At 34.3% G+C, this 22,044-nt stretch overlaps 1 protein-coding gene across 1 annotated transcript; it reads right to left on the reverse strand.

Annotated features, from left to right (window-relative positions):
• Positions 1–1,972: 1,972 nt before the first annotated feature.
• On the reverse strand, positions 1,973–10,483 carry LOC147067184 (interleukin enhancer-binding factor 2 homolog). Its single transcript, XM_085955060.1, has 9 exons — positions 10,397–10,483; positions 9,205–9,377; positions 8,607–8,735; positions 5,745–5,876; positions 5,358–5,522; positions 5,181–5,273; positions 4,640–4,782; positions 4,152–4,357; positions 1,973–2,950 (listed from the first exon to the last, which is right to left on the reverse strand). The coding sequence occupies exons 2-9, from the start codon at positions 9,367–9,369 to the stop codon at positions 2,784–2,786; spliced, it is 1,200 nt and encodes a 399-aa protein (XP_085811186.1). The 5' UTR covers positions 9,370–9,377; positions 10,397–10,483; the 3' UTR covers positions 1,973–2,783.
• Positions 10,484–22,044: the final 11,561 nt, after the last annotated feature.

Consider the following 22,044-nt stretch of genomic DNA (forward strand, 5'->3'; position numbering starts at 1 on the left):
TATGCTCTAAGAAGACATGTATAAAGAGCAATTTATAAATGTTTAATTTTCAATGTTTAGCTGCTATGCTACGCTAAACTAACATAATTGTGAACCCTTTGTAATATCTTCCTAATATTTTTCTGTTAAATATACTCCCACGCGGGAAATAAAAATAGCATGCCATAAGATTGAAGCCTTTCTCCGAATATAATATATTGTAATAGTGACGCACCGGTAAGCTTACTTCTTTTAGTGACTTATCTTAACCCTTTCCCGGCGACCGTATTCCAGTAGGATACAGCTAGTACGTAACACATGGGCGACCGTATAGCAGTCAGATACGCAAACCTTGACCTGTGGATAACGCAAGAAATATTTTTCATGCGGCATTGAGAATTTTATTAAAAAATAGCCCGATCCATCCGCCTACTTCCACCTATATAACTTTGTAAAAAATATGTTGTTTTAATTTCATAAACATCGATCTTTCGAACCCTCTCGATCTATTGAGATTCGCCGGTACGATTGCATCAGTTCAAATCTACGCGGTATTTTATAGCGCCTGCGCACTAGGTATACAAAATATTTTCATTCGAGTTGAGTGTGCGCCGAGTGATTTATCGTGTCAAGTTGAATATTCACCGCGATCTTTACAACACCATGTTTGCGGGAATAAAATACAACCAAAAAACCGAACCTGTGTCGTCGAAATATTTATAAATATGTACTTGAACTTGTGTTCTGGATTATGTCATTTATTTTTATTACTCATGGTCATGTCGTCATGTGTCACCCCAATTGTTTGAAAGTCATAAATCGAGCTCATTATTGAAAGTCGTAAATATGTCGTAAAGATACGTCCACACGGAATGAAAAAATATAATATATTATTATATTTTAGTTAGGACGATTGCGAGTTTTACCAATAAATTACGAACTACTATGAAGGAATATATAAAACGTATAAATAAACGTAAGTATAAAAAAAAACACACGGGTATACAACATAATATAAAATGTAAATCATGGAATATTGACTTTTCAACTATATTACATATTATCTTTGTATGCAATTTAATGTTTATAAAATTTTAAAACCTCACGCAATAAATGTTTTTTTTTATAAAACATAAAACGACAATCACTAACATAACACAATGCTCAATAAAACTGAAAAGTTTAATCTAGTAAAAATCCAAATTACACTAAAAAAATATCATAAGAAATTATTACAATATTTCAACCACTGTGGACTCAACTTTACGCGACCCATAAAACTTGTAATAATATGCGACACAATAAAAGCTATTATTTTCAATATTTTTAACGGCATTTTTAAGTGTTTCTAACATGACTAAAATAAAATTAGTGTCAGTGATTTATTTCTTTTCATAGGCGCACAATCTCAATGACGCGTTTTTACGTCACAAACATGGCTGCGTATTTTTTCAGTACAAGGGACTATGGCCAATTTTATTCAAGTATTCACAGCTAAATTCAACAATCGATTCTATTTTTTAGTGTGGCACTTCGAACCTTATGTATCTAGACATGATAACAGTAATACCAGCTATTTTTAATTGCCGTATTTATCATAATATAGCGAAGCATAGCATTTAGAAAAATGGTACCGCAGAGAGAGCCCCTTTCATATTGAAACTGACGCGGCGGCCGGGTTAAACCCTTTCCCAAAATGAAATCCACAACACTGCTTTCTCTCTAAAACAACTTTCCATCAAAAATCCAGGATTAGAGCTGTTTTTTAACTTTCCTCCTGAATTTTTTTTAATTGTTCCTCAGTTTTTTCATTAAAAAAAATTATCCATACAGAATCCAAGTCGATTTCCAACCTTTGCCAGGTGCTACGTATTATCGGAACCATTGAAAATTCTATAATTCTTTCGTGGCGGCAAAATTTCCATTCATGCAATATTATGTTCGCCACGGCTGTCATATAAGAAAATTCGAGGGGAAAAAATTCATAAATGTTAGATTTAATTTTTTTTATTAACCATGCATAAGAAATATGTATACATGACAATAATTATTAAATTATAATCTTAAATCTTAGTTATCCACTAAATAAGTATAAAATTATGCGGACATTTTTTATCATGAATTTACTGTGTATTTAAAGTTTCGGATAGAACACAAATACATATAACGTGTTAATTGTATATTGTTGTCATTCTGTTTCCTTCTTTTCGACAAAAAAAAAACTTGAAAACCCATTTTTGAATTTGATTCAATCAATAAACACTTTCCTGATCATTGATTGATGTTACTGATACTGAACATTGGGCATAGGGCATGACAATAATTGTACATCTTTGTATGTAATGCAATAATCAATTATCATTATGTTGTATAGAAAGAAAATTTTAATGCTATCCGTATAACTGTTATGTTAACAGTTAACTAGTGAAGAAAGATATCCATTAGGCTTCGGCCACATAAGCAGGTGCCTTGCTTGGTAGCTACGTGCTAGGTGACATATCCTAGTGAACGAACGCACACTGTTCTATCGTAATGGCCACACTGCATGAATTTGTACCTAAGCACGTAGCCCGCAATGTGGCAGTAGTGTTTTTAGTAGACAAGCATAGCATCTAGCTCAGGACAAGCTAAGCACCTGCCTATGTGGCCGAAGCCTTATGAATTGATCAAATGTTATTTTTTTAATGATTTGCATAGTATGAGAGTGACACCATATTATAAGAGATCACAGCTAAAATGTTTTTACACCATCATCTCAGATTTTAAAAAAAGAACGAAAAAGAGGGATTCCTCGGTGATGTTTTTTATGGGTGGTCCCCAATAGCGATGCCGTCGCTCTCCGTTTCATCCATAGCGGCATAAAAGCTGTCATCTCCGTCAGTGGAATTCTTTTCTTGTGCTTCATACGCAGGAGCTAGTGGTGAGACCACTACGCCATCCCAAATGGTGATCTCGCACGATATGTCTTTGCCTGGAGAAATGTATGAAAAATTATAAATATATAATTGAGAAATAATCATGAAATACAAGTAAAAGAACTGAACAATAATAATCCTGAGCTACTTGCGGCATTGTGAGCACTAAACATTGAGTTTAAATACACGTTACGCATGTTCATCTATATTGACGCCCTTCAAAGGTAACTGTTATTGCAACGCTTACAATAATAAATTGAACACTATTTAATCATCTATATTAAATTAATTTCTGCATTATTCACCGTCTTCAAAATTATGTTATCCATACATGACTTGGAAACACCTAAGAAACATCTATGTATTAATAAAAATCTTGAAAAAAATATGGTTACCAGATAGGACACGACCCTGCATACATTGGATTCCAGTCAATGTGCTTTACCAATTCAGCCACCTGTACCCTACCAAATTTCGATAAACGCAACTTTTTAAAATTCGATAATATTGAATCAACGTAACAATGTATCATTAGTACCTTGAATCAAACCACAAAAGTTGGTAAGCAAACTTTTGACACAGGAGAGTTAAATATGAGTAGCACATTTTTAAAAGACATAGGTATATTTTTAGGGAGGGCGGAAGAAATGACAGCTTGAAGAGACTAGCCATGACAAGCAGCGTAAACAATTAAAAATACAAAAGACTATCATGCTGAATATCGTCTGCATTTTGTAGACGTTTTGTAGCAGCCTACTTGGGTTGTGAAATCAGATTACAATTTTTTTTCTCCAGATTTAGTCAGTACAGAGAAGTACAAATTTTGAGATACATTACTCTGTGCTTGTCAAATACAACTATTGCATTTTAATAGTGTCGGAAACATAGGAAACGGTCGCGTGGGGAACATAATAATATGAAAGAAGCGAAGATAAAATGCTTCCACGATCTCTTTGAAAATTTTGAAAACAAGGAAAAAATTATTCAACTTCGGCTAGAAACACAGTGAAAATAGAATCTCAAGAACTCAATTGTAATTTTTAAACTTTTTTAACAACATTCTTAAAAACTACTGTTTTATTTTTTCCCCCCATGAAAAACTGCTCGGCATGTCACAGTCGAAAAATAACATTTGGGAAATTTTGGCATGCGTATGTAAAAAGGTTCGCCAACGCCTATAAACACTTGGATGGCCTGAACGTCATTAATGCCAATACTCAGGGCAGTATTGTTTAGGCCAAAATATTGTGGGTTTACCATCTTCGAATTCCTGCAGTCCCAGTACGTAGGCGTAGCCCCCTCTGGCTAAAACCCTGAGCAGTGTCTGGGCTGTCATGGTGGCCTTGTCGAGCTGAGCAGGAGTGAGTACGGCGTGTGTCGGTCCGCGGGGCCCTCTCACTGGAGCAGGTGCTCCAGTCGACCCGGGCAAATATAATCCCGATGACAACAGCTGTAGCACACGTCTGAAAATCGATCAAAGTGAGCACATTTAGGACATCTAAGAAAATCACCCTTTTATTGCAATGCAGGTAGAGTTAATTACATACCATAAATGTTATGTACAACACCTGCTACAAGAATACAAGAATAGCGACGTACATATAGAAATGATTGCGGCGTTGTATCGAAAGCATGTATTGACAATGGCATCGCATCGAAGTATAGGTCAAAAAGTGTCAATGCTTCGTCCAAGTGTCTGAAAGAAGAAACTTACTCCCAACATCACTGTAATATGATTAACAAACCTAAAAGCAACGTTCAGCGGAAGCGCTTGTCTGGTGGGATTATTCATGATGGCGTGGTGAGCCAAAGTGTCAAGTAGCCATGGCTTGACGGGTGACAGACCCGAATGTCGAGCGCATAAGTCCTTCAGCAAACGAACCAATACCTTAAAATAGATAAATAACATATTCAACATAAGTAAATAGACATCTTCATAACGTTTATGAAGTGAATCTTCTTAGGGTGGAATAGCGCAAATTTGTGGAATGTGTGCAAATGTGCAATGTGTGCAAAATCTGAGCATAACAAAAAGCGCAACGGATAATAAACTCCTCCAATGCGGCGAGTTATACTTTCTGTTATGCTATAATATTGTGTACAATTTATTGTAATACGTTATTTGTCGATTACTGTACTTATTAATATAAATGAGCGATGTTTGATTTGGACCTCTTCGACAAAGTAAATATATTCCTTATATTCAGCGACTAACGCGACTCACACACAATTTTTTTTTTACTAGGCATACATGAACAATAATATAAATTGTCAATATAAAATTACCTTTATCGAAGAATGATGGGCGTTTTCCTCGAACCACATAGTGTGGCCAATAGACACCATGTGACCTCGTAGAATCTCATAAGGCAAATGCACCTGGAAGGGAAAAAATATGCTCATAAAATTTGCCATCTCTCATATCTCGAGGATTTAAATAAATTCCATTCGGCAACAACTTACTTCAGGTTTCAATTTCCTCAAGTTGGGGTTAATGGTGGCGACGAGAACTCGAACTGTGGCATCCGCGTGATTGATACAGAAGCCTCGCTCGTTTGTGGTGGTCTTCACTTGCTCCGGTTTATACGCCGCATCTGATTTCAGTAGGACCTTTAACTCCTCTGTGACCTGCGCAGCATGAAAAACAATTTGTTGAAGCATTTTGTAAAATTACACAGAAGACATACATATACGTAAAAACTTAGATAGTTTGTGGTCAAGTTCCTAACTTGGGAGGCATTTGATGGTATCAGTATTATAAAACAACATTTATACTCAGTTAATTATCTACAATTAATATTAAATTATTGCTGTGTCGAGATGAAGACTATAATATCAAAGTATGAATACCTTACTGGCCAGGCCCTCCACAGCTTCCTTGGTGGGTAATGTCTTCAGAACAAAGACCAGATCTGCGCAGTTGTCTCCTTTTACCATTGTACCTTGTTTGAAGGCGCCCACATGCCGTACCATAAGTAATTGCTGTAAAAATAGATTATACACCAAATGTTATTACAGAACATAATTATGTATAACATAAATACACATTTTATGAGTGTATATTTTTTAAGATTATCTGAAAGTTTGATCAATGTCTATTTTATTATACATGGAACAAAGTATCGTTCTTCTGACCTTGGTTGACAGCCAATCATTAAAGACAAAATTTTACTTTTAAAAAAATACTTTTTGCGATCAATGGCATTTATACCCCGTTTACACGTGCATAGATTTACTGTGCATAGATTTACTGTGCACAATAAGAAAATGTATGGGGAAACATGTATTATTCTGCAGTTGGCAAGATTGCATGCATGAATCAAACAAGTTTGGACGGTTCTGAATTCAGCGCGCAAGATTATTTTCGATCTGCACAGTAATTCCATGCACGTGTACAGACGCTATTATGACAGATTGAATGTTGTCTTTCAAGTGTTTTGTTGGTATATACACTGATGTATATTTTATAAATGCTTCCAAAGAAAGACAATTCACCTCCCGTACCGAATATCGAGCGCAATAAAGACAAGTGATTGTTACTTAAGATGTGGCGCTGTCATGTTGAAAGCAGTGCTGACTCACAACCATTTCATAAAGAATCCCTTAAGGCGATACATCAGTGAAACGGCAAATAATTTTCAACTATAGGCGCGATGAAATTTTGGACTCGCTGGCAGTCTGAGAGCGAACGTCGAGGTGTCAATACGTCAATTTGTTTCATGATGGCGACGGGGGTATTAATTCTTAAATTGTGTATAATATGTGTAAGATGACTAAAAACGTTACAAATTTACTTTAAAAAGAAAACATGTCAATGAATATATTATTATTGTTACTAATAGAACAATAAACAGAACATTAAATGGACGCATGTTGGATTTATATGACAAATTATATTTCGTTCGACATGCGTCATTTGCACCCGCGACCTACAATCCGCGCATCGCCTAGCCACGATCTTTTTAGACCATGCCTCAACTGAGGTATAGGCAAATGGTTTTTTGTCTCTCCTGAAAAAATTGCGCAACCGAAACACTTATTTTGAATTGCGCAAATTTTACAAGGGAAACAAAAAAAAATATTTTTTTTGTAGAAAAAATGGGTTTTTGTCTCCTGTGAAAAATTGCGCAACCTTAACACGTATTTTGAATTGCGCATATTTTACAAGAGACAAAAAAATCATACATTTTGTAAAATTTGCGCAATTCAAGATAAGAGTTACGATTGCGCAATTTTTTACGGGAGACAAAAAAGCATTTTTTTATCTCTCTTAAGGTGACGCATCAGTGAAACGCCAAATAATTTCCAACTGTAGGCGCGACAAAATTTTGGACTCGCTGCCATTCACTGAGAGAATCTCGAGCCAGAAGCACGTCACTTTGCTGCGTGATGGCGACGGGTCAATTAATTCTAAAATCGTGTAAAGATGACTAAAAACGTTACCCATTTACTTTAAAAAGAAAACATGTCAATGAATATATTATTATTGTTACTAATAGAACAATAAACAGAACATAAAATGAACGTATGTTGGATTTATATGAAAAATAATATTTCGTTTGACAGGTGTCATTTGCACCCGCGACCCGCAGTCCGCACATCGCCTAGCAACGATCTTTTTAGACCGTGCCTCAACTAATGCATGGCCTTAATTATTTTTCGGGATTTTGGCCTTCGGGATCCCGGTCAATCGGGATTTCAGCATTCGGGATTTAGGCTTTCGGGATTTCAGCCATTCGGGATTTCGGCCATTCGGGATTTCAGCATTCGAGATTTCGACCCGAACCTATCCTAAGCTTGCCGGCAACACCGAGTTAAGTTTATTTGGGGCTTTCTAGCGATTAGTAATGCAGAAATTAGGTATATAATTTGATTTATTATGGCGTATTAAAAATCTCTGCTATTAAAAATCCATCAACATAATAGAGATAGGATAATTTCAATATTAAATTTATATTTTTCCTGAAATGTCATAGTTATATTTATCGTTGTTCTGTTTTGTCGTGTTCTGTTTTGTCACCGAACCGTATTCTTTGTATAATTTTACACAATATGTATTGATCTATAAATTCCAAAACGCGACATAACACTACGAAAAAAAATATTTTAAGTCTCGATTTATTACAAAAAGCGCCAAGTCCGTGTTTCATATTATTTAAAGCTTGGTTGATTTCGCGCGTGTTTAAGTCAACCAATAAGAGAACGTTCAATATTGAAAAGGGCGTCTCCCATGCTGTAGCATCTGGTAAACTCATGACAGTGCCACGGAAATATGTGCCTTATGCGGAGTAAATTAAAAAGTGAGATACAAATAGCGCTTCGTCCAATTTTATTTTGCCTAAATTTATTACATTTAAGAGTTTATCGGCTGAAACAAATTGCCATTTGGTTCTAATTTCGACATAGAATACAACGGAAAAAATAATCTCACGTTAAAACAAATAATTGAAGCTTGAAACATAAAAACGTTGTTTCCCGAATATATTGAATTGTGGACTTGTCGCTTTTTGTAGTTAGACGCCTCATATCTCATCGAGCATGCACTATATATCAGATAATGAGAGTAAATTTCCATGCTAACCGTTAGATTACTCATAATTACTTGGTGTAAGAATTGTAATAGGAGTTTATAATAGTGACAATAAATCACAGCAATGGACTACTATATCAAGTTCAAAGTAATTTTGAAAGTTACAACAGTTGTCTACTTACGAATGCAGCAAAGTCTCCAGGAACCACGGCAAGATTCTCAACAACCTTTTCAATCTTAGTCACCAGGTTTAAAACGGCTGCTTGATCAGCGGGGCTCGGACACAATTCCGTGTGGCGTTTAAGTAGTGCCTAAAACATCATGTTTTTTCTTAAATAGACATCGGTTATTAGCTATTAACTTTAGCAGATACATATATACAGTGCGAAAATGATATGTTGAAGTGTCATGGGCGCTGCTATGCCATCCATGCCATCTATGGCTATCTATGCCAGTTTTGTAGTTCTAGAAACGGCCACGCTTCACATTAAACTTGCCGCATACTAGTTTATCGCTTAATGATGCCAAAGAAGTCCATAATATGAGTAAAAACTTCTTATGTGTATAGTCAATCATATTGAAAACGAAATCAATCAATAATTGCGGGAAATATTGGTAAAGCATGTAGTTTTCCTGTCTGGTAGTATCTATCTCTTGCCTTATTGGTCTAAACCCCTCAGGATGATGTGATCAGCCCAGAAAAACTTTATCGTATGTTGTTGAATTTATTATTGAAATCATATTCGTTGTCAGGGCTGATAACATCAATAATAATTATACCTGAGTAAACGCAGTGTCGTCAGGATGAGGTTTACATCTTGGGAAAGCAAGCTCAGCCAATGCCAGGTCGAATGGTGGTCTCAATGAGAGTCGGGGGCCTCCGTAAGGTCCGCCCCGGCCACTTCCTCCTCTACGACCGCGACCTCCTCTTGCTCCGCGGGCCATTTTTTGTGCTATACCAAAAAAATGCAATTAATTATCAGTAATTTAACGTCGTTGAGTACCACCCGCAGGGTTTATATGGCGTAACTACGGAATGCTGGTATGACCTGGAAAGACGCAAAAAGATTCCGAGATTCTTGGAAGTGCCGCATGGTGTCCATATCGTCTATTCAATTCTAAACTATCCGAAAGTCAGCGGCAAACAATTTTTTAAAATAGCCGATATACTGGATTATTTGTTAGGTTAGGTTTTCATTTTTGAATTTTGCCAAAATCGGCTATAAATTTAGTGCTGCCTGGCTTCCTGTAAACTGACATGTACCACCATTCCTTATAAAAATATCAGCTGTTGAAACCTTTTTGCGAGGTGGCCACCGAGATCAACAACAGAATTTAGACCCAATATAAAAAGGCATAAATAAATCTAAGAAACATACAGGAAACAAACCTACATACAGGAGGTATGCATTGACATATTATATTATCTCTCATTCCTTGTAAGACCATTAAAGGATAGGCTTAATGTTATTAATCTGGTGAATAGTAAAATAGGTTCAACCTTGCTGACCTCAAATCCTATGTGTCGCACTTTCTGGAACATTTGTAATTATTCCGGTTACTATCATATTTGTGTTTTTAATGACAATACATATCGCTTATGGGAATTCAAATGCAGTGACGTAGTTTAACTACTTGCATCGATCCGATCGATAATCCAGAAATGTAACAATGATGGAAAATTGTTAGGTTACGGAAGAATTCCGATCGATTTATTTGTAACGGAATACCTATGTAATCAATCGAAAACATGAGCAGCTGAATAAGAGTGAAAATATCTGTTCAACTATTTCAACATTACTTAGTGTAAAAGGATTTAAGCATAATAATGGAAATGTAAAACCTTGTAAATCTACTGATGTTGACAGAGTGGGTAATCATTAAAATCAATATTAAAGAACTAAACTACAAAAATCTCATGCAAAGGATACCAATTACAATATTAATAATTTCCAAACAGTCATTTACATACTTTTTCCAAGTTTCCTGAAAATATCGGCGAAAAATTTGACACCCGCTTCCTGGGCAATATTTCAATATGGCCGCCAAACCTTGTTTCAGTTTGACCGTAAGTGTTGTCACCAGTGTTGCCATATTTTGAAAGTGGAATTATAGTACAGTGACTTCAAAATTATAGTATTTCGGCAAAAAATATAGTACGCGTTGAATGACTAATAATTTTCTGCATACGTGGGGTAATTAACGTCTTGTTTTTTTTAGACAAAATATCCAGGAAGGGTAGGTAATGAACGTCTTGTTTTTTTTAGACAAAATTCAAATGTTAAGTCAGTGGTTTCCAAACTTTAGGTTACTACTACTCCCTTTTAAAAAATCTCATCTAGACGCCTCCCCCCCTTATTTCATGTAATAATACAGACACCTTTTTAAATAGTCAACAATGTACCTACTTAAACATACAAAAATGAAAAAAAAAATAAACACTGTTTTACTACTTATATTACATTATTTTTTGACGAATATGCTTGATTATTAGCACAATCAATTTCAATAGTAATCAATCCAAATTCATCTTCGTTCATTGACAAATGGATTCTATCATGGACCCCACATCCTGAAGCGGACCCCCCGGGTCAGGATTTTTCAACCACATATTCAAAATATTTAATAGCTCTGAAATAAAGAAGCGCCGCAGGCGACTTTTTTTGCTATTAATAAAATAATGTGAAAAGTGCATTAGCAAACTAACCAAGAAGAAACTAACCAAGAAAGTGCATTAGCAAACTAACCAAGAAAAGAAAGAAAGATAGATTTTTATTTGCTTTAATATATCTGGCGTAGAAATCATTTAAAAGTGGACACATGCCGAACTTTTTTTTTTGTCATTTTGATTTCCTAAGCTTCAATTTGTTAAGAATGCCTTCACTTTTGTCGTTTTAAATCAGTGAATGCATTAGTGGTCCTTGGATTGATTTATTCACTCTTTTTTTTTCAAATTTCAACCAAATAGACAAGTTTAACAACAAAATTATCGTTCCTAAACAAATTTGTCTCAAATTTCAACATTATGATTAATTTGACCTTTTTATTCCATTTTTTACGAGATACCCATTGCGCTTCACAGTAGTATAGAAGTGAGGGATTGTAAAATGAGTCTCTATATTTGCAGAAAGGTTTGCAAACAATCTTTTATAGTACTGTTTTTTTGTGTAGTTTATAACTAGCGGCCGTTTTATGAATTATGCATTTGAAAACTGCAAACCTGTGGCTAACGTCACTTTCTTTTAGCATGGGGATTATTTTTTTTGCTTCTCACGGATTATTTTGACGTTGTTTTTCTTCTATTGGCAACCTTTTTTCCGATTTCTCAAAATTATAGTATTTTGGGCGTACTATACCTGTTTTATATCGTACATAGTACGCAGACGAAAATTATAGTACAAATACTATAATTATAGTACGATTGGCAACACTGGTTGTCACAATAAAATATTTTTTACGGCACCTTTCAAAATAATTTTATATTGAATGAAAGTTCACAAATAAATTCAGAACAAAGTTTTTTTTATTTTATGAAATAAATAAGCAGAGTTAAAAATATACTACCGGAAGAAATGTTTACCATATCTACACAAATCTGAATATTAGAAGAGTAGGTATATTAGTCCATCATTAGAAGCTTCCATAGCGTTTAGGCACAAACAATATCAATTTTGCATGTATGGTACCTAGTCAAATCTGAAAAAAAAAGAAGAAAAATATTCAAAATTTTGTAGGGTTATAATAATATATTAAATTTATAATCTATCAGTTTTAATAAGTTTTTCCCCCTTAAGCGTTAATCCGGCCCTGCAAGCATACCCAATAATGAATGATTTACAAATATTTAATGAGTGAAAAAGATAAAGATTGTTTTATTTTGCAGTGCAAGATAGAAGGTAGGTAGGTACCTACCTACCTACCTATCTTCAAGGTTTTTTAAACTTTAATAGATAGGTACATACCCACTATTGCTACTTTATCGGCGATAGTTAGTTTAATAAATGTCAAATTGCAATTAATTTTATTACAGTAAGTGAGAATTATTACAATCACTGATAAACTCTAAACCTAAACCATCCATCCATTCGTAAAAAATAACATTATTATTTTGAGTGTATCTCGTTTAACCCCACTTTGAAGATCGGACTAATTTTTATTTCCTTGAGAATTTTGGGTCAGTTTTAATAAACAAAAATAATAACATTATGCGGGTGAGAAACAAATTATTCATACCTACTGCGAATTAAGGCCCGGCCACAGGAGTATGTGGTGCCCCGGATAAACTATATTTTGGCGCAAGTCTCCGTAGTTTCTTTCATTTTCTATCCTTGATGGCTTGTCCAACGGAGTCGCCGCATTTTCACATATGTAAGGGCGATCATCGTACAACGCATAGGTACTGACATATCTAGGGGGGTTTCGGGTAGCTCAGTTGGTGGTGTTTAGTTTAATAAAACGCTCAGAACTTTTCGAGTTATTGTTTATTCAGAACACAAGTACACATTAACACTGTTTTCTCAATTATTTTGGTAGTCAAAAACTACAAAAAGTTATGGTCACTTTCAGTGAACCCCTGGTTTAATCATAGTTCATTTCTAACTTCAAACGGTGAAGTTAATTTTATTTAAATTAAACATCATTATTATTGGCAATTAAATTTAGGGTCCCACTTGGAGTACCTCTATTTTAGTATATTGTTTGCTCATCAACGTATTTTAATATTTTTTGTTAAATTTGAAACTATGTTTATCCACAATAAAATTAACTCCTTCAGAATATTGACAAAGTTGGAAACCACTGGTTAATATTATATTGGTGTTCATCGACGTATTTTAATATTTATTAAATTTGACTTCCCATTTAAGACGGGAAGTCCATGGGTATGTCAGTACCTACCCACAGACCCAGTACACATTAACACTGTTTTCTCAATTATTTTGGTAGTCATAAACTACAAAAAGTTATGGTCACTTTCAATGAACCCCTGGTTTAATTATAGTTCATTTCTAACTTCAAACGGTGAAGTTAATTTTATTTAAATTAAACATCATTATTATTGGCAATTAAATTTAGGGTCCCACTTGGCGTACCTCTGGTTTAGTATATTGTTTGCTCATCAACGTATTTTAATATTTTTTTGTTAAATTTGAAACCATGTTTATCCACAATAAAATTAACTCCTTCAGAATATTGACAAAGTTGGAAACCACTGGTTAATATTATATTGGTGTTCATCGACGTATTTTAATATTTATTAAATTTGAAACTATGTTTATCCATAATAAAATTAACTCCTTCAGAATATTGAACAAAGTTGTAAACCACTGGTTAATATTATATTGTTTGCTCGTCAGCGTATTTTAATATTTATTAAATTTGACTTCCCATTTAAGACGGGAAGTCCATGGGTATGTCAGTACCTACCCACAGACCCAGGTTCTTACCTACCTTTCATACCACGTGCCATCTTCGTCGCAGACGGCTCCGAAGATATTTGAGTATCTTCCTTTCAAAGAAGTCCAAATTCATCTTGTTTCTTAAAGGTACACCACAGCATTCCGGACCATAGATTAATAAGTATGGGCCTGAAAAGGTTTTGTAGATACATACTTAAAATTTTATTTTGTTTTTCTTTGAAGGCGTGTTGATGATCTGAAGTGTTTTGGTAAACCGTGGTAGGTAGTATGTGCGCAATCGGCATTTCACAATATAGCGCCTGTATTTATAGCTGCATAGATTTACTGGCAACAATAGTGTGTATTTTAAACTATCGCGATAACAACTGTTTACACGTAAAAGTGCTGGCTGTGGCCTCATTCTTTATGCACTTTAGGGCCTTTAGGCGTAAGCGAGACGCGATGTTATCATTGTATAGTGCTATTTGACAGGTTGTGAAAATTGGTAGGCGTCAAAAATGCTTTTTCGCATTCTCATACGTTCGAATTGTTTCTGGCAGGTTCGCCACTATCGTACTATTGCGCATGCGCATCCGCCATGCAAGTTCCAACTATTGCGAGAAAATTCAGAAGCTGCTGAAATTTTTGATCCATGCAATCTTGCAACAATATGCACGATAATACGTGTTTACATGTGCGTTTTCTTGTTATGGCCGCGATAATACGGGGTATACCTAAATGTGCCGTGTATATTATAGAATAATACCTATGCCCGCGCATTGTTCAACCCAACCAGTAAGGCTGGGTTACATGTAAGTTGTACGTATGCAGTTCTTCGTGGGACACTTATGCGTGCGCAGCAGTACGTGAAACATGACGAGTTCTTCGTTGAACATTTCACCGTGGAATACATTTCACCGTGGAATGCGTATTCTACAACATGTGGAGCTAGTTTGCTGTTCCAATTAGATTCAATACGAATTTTATGAGATGTCTTTATTGGTTTTAAATAACTTAATGTTGAAACTACATGAATAATATACCTATACGATGTGATTGTATTTATAATCTACTCACCTACCTATTTTTTAATGTGTTTTCCTTGTATCATATTATATTTATAATTCCCTGTGTAATATATAAGTATTAGCTGGTATTAGTATATTAGTAAGTAATATTGCACTTTAATGGTATAAATTATCAACATAGGTACATACATCATATCAACAACTAGGTACATACTGTATTCTGTTTACTAAGTATTCACACATATATGATTTATAAATAATAATATGTAATGTTTAATACACTTACGTTATAGGTTACTTTTGTTACAGTTGCATAATAGTGCATTTTAAATATATATAGGTCATACCACAAAACTGAGTAATAAGATATTCGAAGCCAGTCACCATCGACCAAGAATTTGAAGCCTATGTCAAAATTGTCTAATATGTACTAAGTTAAGTGTTGAAAAGTTCTTAAAATTTTTCAAAAATTGCTTTATTTTTTAGTCTTGTCCAAATTATTTACTTGTATTAAAAACAACAAAAAAATCTATAGTGCATCATTATTGTTAAAATTATCAATTAACAAGTCTGAAAGGTATTAAACAATCGCTTGTACTGGAACTAGCTAAATAATTAACATTTTTGCTCCAAAGCGCAATACATTGGGCTCCATTGAATGGAAATTATAATAATAAATAAACTTTTTACAAAGAATGTTGTCACTTGTTAGCCATTCACCCAACCCAATGGGTCTTTACGCTACTACGTACTTATCTATAAAAATCATTAATATCCTAAATGAATTAAATAACAGCATTTATCTATAGTAAAAGTTAAAGTAGGTAGGTATTGCCATCTTTGTATTTTCAATAATGCCTACTTAATATAGGTTTCAAATCAACTAGTCCATTGTCCACACGCAAAATTTATATGTATAAGAAACATTTGATCTGGTTTTATATACAAATATAAATATAGGTACATATTAATACAATAAGAGAACATTTTTCACATATTTTTTTATTCAAATGTTTTGGTAAGATTATAGGAATCTGAATACAACATTTGAAACCATAATATTCTAATAATAAAGATAATCTCCTAATATAATATTTTACCAATTACGACCAATAGCTGTTGATAATTTATACCATTAAAGTGCAATATTACTTACTAATATACTAATACTAGCTAATACTAATATATTACACAGGGAATTATAAATATAATATAATATTATTTATTTATAATATTTAACAAAATATTGCTATTTCGGTAACTTACAATATTAATGTCTAAATAAAACACTTAAAAATACGTAATAAAACCATTGTAATACAAGGAAAACACATTAAAAAATAGGTAGGTAAGTAGATTATAAATACAATCACATCGTATAAGTATATTATTCATGTAGTTTTAACATTAAATTATTTAAAACCAATAAAGACATCTCATAAAATTCGTATTGAATCTAATTGGAACAGCAAACTAGCTCCACATGTTGTAGAATACGCATTCCACGGTGAAATGTATTCCACGGTGAAATGTTCAACGAAGAACTCGTCATTTGATTAAATGTTGCACGAACTCATGTTTCACGTATTGCGGCGCACGAATAAGTGTTCCACGTTGAACTGTTTACGTACAAATTTCCGGATACGGTAAGGCTGCCACTACCATGCTTTCAGCCACGTTTCCTGCTTGAACACGTTGATCTCTAGTTCCTTAAAATAAAACTTGGAAAATGACAATTGACTTGCAATTAATTTTCATTATAGAAGTAGAAGAAGAAATTAGTAATAACACATTGAAATATTTGGATATTGGAGTTTTGGTTGAGGGTTACCTGTTCAAGTAGTTCAATGGCTTCTGAGTTTAGTGGATCGCTAGTACATGCAGTTTCAGACTTAAGGGTCTAGGACGATTTGGCACCGCGAACTGGCCTCCGCAGATTGGCCTCCGGTAATTGGCCGCCGGTACAATCGGACGCCGGCCCAATTGGACGCCGACCCAATTGGCCTCCGGGAGGATTTGACGCCGCACAGTTGAATTAAATGCGCAAAAGAATAGACGTACGTTACGATGTGTTGGAGTAAATAAGCAAGTCAGTATAATATGCTTCTATCTTCTCAGTAGTTGTACCTTATACATTTCGCGCTTGACACATTTTTAATATAGATTGAGAATAATTATTATGCCTTATGATGTTTATTAAAAGAAAATAATTCTTGCCTCGCTAAAACTTAAAGATGTGCATAATCAATTAATTTATTGTCTATTCATGGTTACTTATTTATATTTACAACAAATATTAAAAATAATGTTAGATGTTAGAATGAAAATTACATTATATTTCAGCGTTTTATCGACTTAATATTATAATAAAGCTTAAAAATGTATATTATTATGCATAAATGCGTATTTTAAGATAGTATGAAATTACAAACAAAATATTAAGTAAGTTATCTGCTAAGTATAAATGTTTCAGTAGTTTGATTGATAAACTACTTAGGTACTGGGTGCCGGACGAAATCCCAAAGGCCGAAATCCCGAATGGTCGAAATCCCGAAAGCCGAAATGGCATTGACATTTGGTAGTGCTCAAGTCAACAACGATATGTCACTCTCAAAAATAACCAGAAAGCTACTTCTCACAGATAATTTAATTTTAAAATTTCGAAAGTCGCAAATTCGAATTTGTTGGGCGTATAATGTTAATTCATCCCATGCGTCATTATTCATAACCTCAACATATACGGTGTTTGACGTTTGTCATACTGAAGAAGCATCCACCATCTTGCAAAATCCATGACAATGGAAAATCACTAGGTGACACCATATAAATAACCAACACGCTTGTTCTCCGAGGAGACTCGCGAGGTGACTCATAATCAAGTAAGGAGGCGCGAAGCGTGCAGTGTGGCCATTGCGATAGAATAGTGTGCGTTCGTTCGCTAGGATGTCACCTAGTACGTAGCCACCAAGCAAGGCACCTGCCTATGTGGCCTTATCCTAAACGTTCAATCTGGATCTCGATCAAGTCAGTTGAATCGTTGAATCCATGATAGCGATCCAAATAGAACGTCTAATACGCAGTTTGATACATTGATGAACTGAATCTCTTTGATTTTCGACATTCACGATCACAACACGTTTTAAAGCGTGCCTAACATTAGGTGCTCAGTCAAAATCCATCGCAAGCATACCTACCGCAAATTACCACTTTTTGTCACAGGTTACGGTACAGTGTCCTGTAAGTTGCTGAACGACTTAGCATCGCCCTATCCATATATTAATATACTAAAACTTCTAATATACTGAACATGAAAATACGAAAGTCTACTTGTGGAACAGTATCATACAGTACTCCTGCAGTACTCCACGACTTTTTGGCGGGAAGAGAAGATGTATCATACCACTGCGCAGTGGCGTGATATGTATAAATCAATTTCTTTCTCTTTCTTTCTCACGTGATTTCGTATGTTAATTATGCGTTGCTCCTTTGGCAAGCACCCTACTTGTTCTTCATGTGTTTGCTGCGTGATCGAACAGTGTTGCCAACCAAAGAGAAAGATTTCGAAACAGACGTAGTGAACATTTTAGCAGTAGGGTTTCCAAAATGTCTGATAATAATTCTTATCGTAGCATATTGTAGACTTGTAAAGTGTAGTGCAGGTAGACCGTAGTCAACAATGCTATGATACCTATATGTTTAAAATATTATAGTATGGTTACACTTTATGCGAAAGGCTCGTCGATTCTTAATTAAGCATAAATTTATGCATTGCCGTATTTATACTCGAACTACACCCAGGGGCCCGGCTAGTGGATATTATTGATGCGCCCAAAAATCTTATTATAACAGTATTTTACACGATATTAAATTAAACATTTTTAATGGTCTTCTTGCTTGTTTGCTGTATGATATGGCATGTCTTTCAACCACGAATGTTTTGGTTGATGCTGCTCTGATATAAAAATTTGTGCGCATTTCTTCCAGTTGCGTAATATTTTTTCAATTGTTTTCAATAATAGTATATACTTACCTACATATTATAATATTATTGACAGTATCGAACTGTTGAAAGCTTTGTATCAGCTGCTTTGTATGACTTGAGATTTTTCAATTATGTTTTCAAAATTCGGTTTTCAGCTCCGGCACTCCTATCTATTCGAGGGCCTTGGGTTATAGCTCCTAATATGAAATACCTATTGAACAAAAAGTTAAAATGTGGTCGGTCGGTGGTTAAGATTAATTTAATCAGGGTCACATAATAAAATTAATGATAAGTTATTTTTTTTTCTGAATACCTATGGACAATGAAAGTTATGAAGGTAATTCAATAATCCAGAACACCAATATCTTCACTAATTAACAAAAATTTGAAACCCATCACATAGGTACTAATATGAATCCAATAAGAATCAAATACGTCCCTGTTTTCGGTGCATTTATCATAATATGGAGTTGTGGGATTACAATATAAGTTACTATTATAGGTTGCCGAATAATATGAATTAGCACGGGGATAATAAGTAGGTACTTACTTAATTTAATTTTTATGTCACTTCTATTAATTTCTAAGTATGTGTGTACTCATTCTACTTACCGCTGTATTAAGTCAATGTACCTGATTTAAGTGGTGTAGGTATTCCATTATCAATCACAGAAAAAATAATCACACAAAACCTACAAGGATAGGTGTCTTCAATTTAATATCAAGTAGATTTTTTAGTCGATAGTGACCGAATTGTTGTGCGCATCTGCGACGCCTTAAAATAAAACTGATTAGAAAATTTCTTCAGTAGGCGCCGAATGTCTGTAGTGGGGGACGTGTTGGTGGTTGTTCATAGCGGTAGCTGCTAAAAGTTATCTCCGATACTGCGGTTATTATGTCAATTAATTAATAATACACGAAAAATCATAATTGTGAATTATTTCTCCCACTGCGACATCAGTCGCCGACCTGTATACTACTTGCCAATCAATCAGTTCACCAAATTTAAAACAGCTTGGAGTGAATTTATAACTACCTACTGAATACAATTTAATTTGTTATGAAAAATAAATTATATTAATTAAAAAAAAACAGTGGAAAACATTTAACAATAAAAAAAATAAAACTTCTGTTTGTGTCTTGTGTTTGCCGGTATCTTATTACCCCGCGTACCGGTGTTTGAAACTTTCCATTTAATATTTATTAAACATAGTGAAATAAATACAAGTTTATGAATTATTGTCTCCATGTCAGTGCGCATGCTTGTCAATTTTGTACGTCGTTAACCCATTGACAAATATATACCTTACGTGACAAGATTTTAAACAAATACCTAAGATAAACTTCATGTTTTCTCTGTAAAAATTCACAGAGCGAAGTACCTACCTACTTTCCAAAGAACTATAATATTATCAACCACCTGTACTTACTTTTGTGCCAGTAATAAAAGTCACTCAATAATAATGAATGGCAAACAAAATTAAAATTAAAATACGCACTAAATTGACCTATGATCCGAAGTTGTCAATAATAAACTAAATTGGTTTAATATTTCATTATTTTTATATACCTACCCAATGTAACCAGCCGGTATTTAAAAACATGTGATTATAATGGACACGTAAATTAATACGTATTGCCTGTATTATATTAATATTAAAACATCAATATTGGATCTAAATAAAAATAATTTCAATTTCAATGATTGGAAACATCGACGTCTGATGTTGTGCAGTGAATAATATAAAATCATTGTTCATCACCTACCTACATCAAACACTGTTGCCGGAGAACATTTTATTGAAGAAACCGCAAAACAACTATTGAGATATTACTATTAAAGGTAAGATTTCACAATGCATACTTCGGTACATTATAATGATCTATTTTATATACTCTTCTAATGCCAAAGTGGTAGTTGTCATTATGTAATAGTATATAATGTTGGTAAACTTATCGGTTTCATAATAAGTAGGTATATACAAAAAATATTCATTGAAAGGAAATGTATGCAATATATTTTACCTATACCTACATAACTCTCAAATCACCTTATAAGCTGTTTAAGAAACTATCATAAACTTGGCATCTCACCATTCACGATAAATCCACTACTATCACCGCCATCAGCAATTCTTAGCTCCTTTCTTCCATTCTTCTCGGTCCCCAGTTCAGCTCTGCAACGTACTTCCGCCAAACTGTAATAAGCTCGTCGATCCAACGAGGTTTAGTGCAGCTTTGCTGTATGTCCATTGATACCTACCTAAATATTATTTCAGAAACTAATTTTTCATTACTTCTCATTCTTGTCATATGTGTGAGAAAAGACATGAGAAGTAGGTTAACCAGTTTGCCTTATCCATTGAAGTTTTGTTGTAGGGTGCCAATACACTTGTCTTTTTCTGACAAGTATGAACCTAGGTAGACATTATATTTGTATATGATTGTAGTTGTTATGTAGATGATCAGTGATTTCCAACCAATTATGCGAGCTCATCCATAGAGGATTTATAAAAAAATCAAAAAGGCACGACTTTTTGTAATTGCGTATAAGAATCAATATTTTCGCATGATCTATTAAAGCCAATGGTGCTTTTTCAAATATTATCTAAATATTAGTTAGATATTTACGTGAAAAAATATTTCATAATAAGTACATATAACCTATAACAATATTCACAACACAATGTTTGTAACCTAGCGTACCTAGTACCTACTTATTTATCTAAGCTAGTTGAAAAATGAGAATGCTTGTCATGTTGACCCCTGTCGAACTGATTATAATATAATATTATATTATGTCAGTTAGGGGTTCCACGAGATTTTACTTTACACCATATTTCAAGGATCATCCAATCAAATATATTTTAAATCTCTCTTGTAGTTATTTGTACTTGATGGTGAACTTCTAAAATTACTAAAGCCAGCAACAGACTTAACTGCATACCTAATATATAATTCACAGCATTGCGCAAGTCTTTTGATTGTACAAGCGATATAATTTTTAGCATGTAACATGCTTTTGTCTTGATCACCCGGGCGGATTCGAAAACGACTTAGAAAAAACGAAAATAACATTTTTACGAAAACAAAAAAATAAAGTCACGGAAGTAGCGCGGCGCGGGCCGGAGTGGCTTCAGTCAGCCCGCGGCCGCGAACGGCGCTTCGGGAATGACGTGTGACCCGCGCTCCGTAATTTATTTTATTTTCCTTC

This window comes from Rhyacophila brunnea, unplaced genomic scaffold (assembly GCF_057557595.1).
Source record: "Rhyacophila brunnea isolate RB1 unplaced genomic scaffold, BYU_Rbru_1.0 scaffold_4, whole genome shotgun sequence".
Taxonomy (NCBI): Eukaryota; Metazoa; Arthropoda; class Insecta; order Trichoptera; family Rhyacophilidae; genus Rhyacophila; species Rhyacophila brunnea.

Coding starts and splice junctions, on each gene's coding strand:
- LOC147067184 (XM_085955060.1), bottom strand. CDS start 9,369: ATGGCCCGCGGAGCAAGAGGAGGTCGCGGTCGTAGAGGAGGAAGTGGC. Junction 5,877..8,606: donor CTGGAGACTTTGCTGCATTC/GTAAGTAGACAA, acceptor CTATTTTTACAG/CAATTACTTATGGTACGGCA. Junction 5,274..5,357: donor TGAGGAAATTGAAACCTGAA/GTAAGTTGTTGC, acceptor TTTCCCTTCCAG/GTGCATTTGCCTTATGAGAT.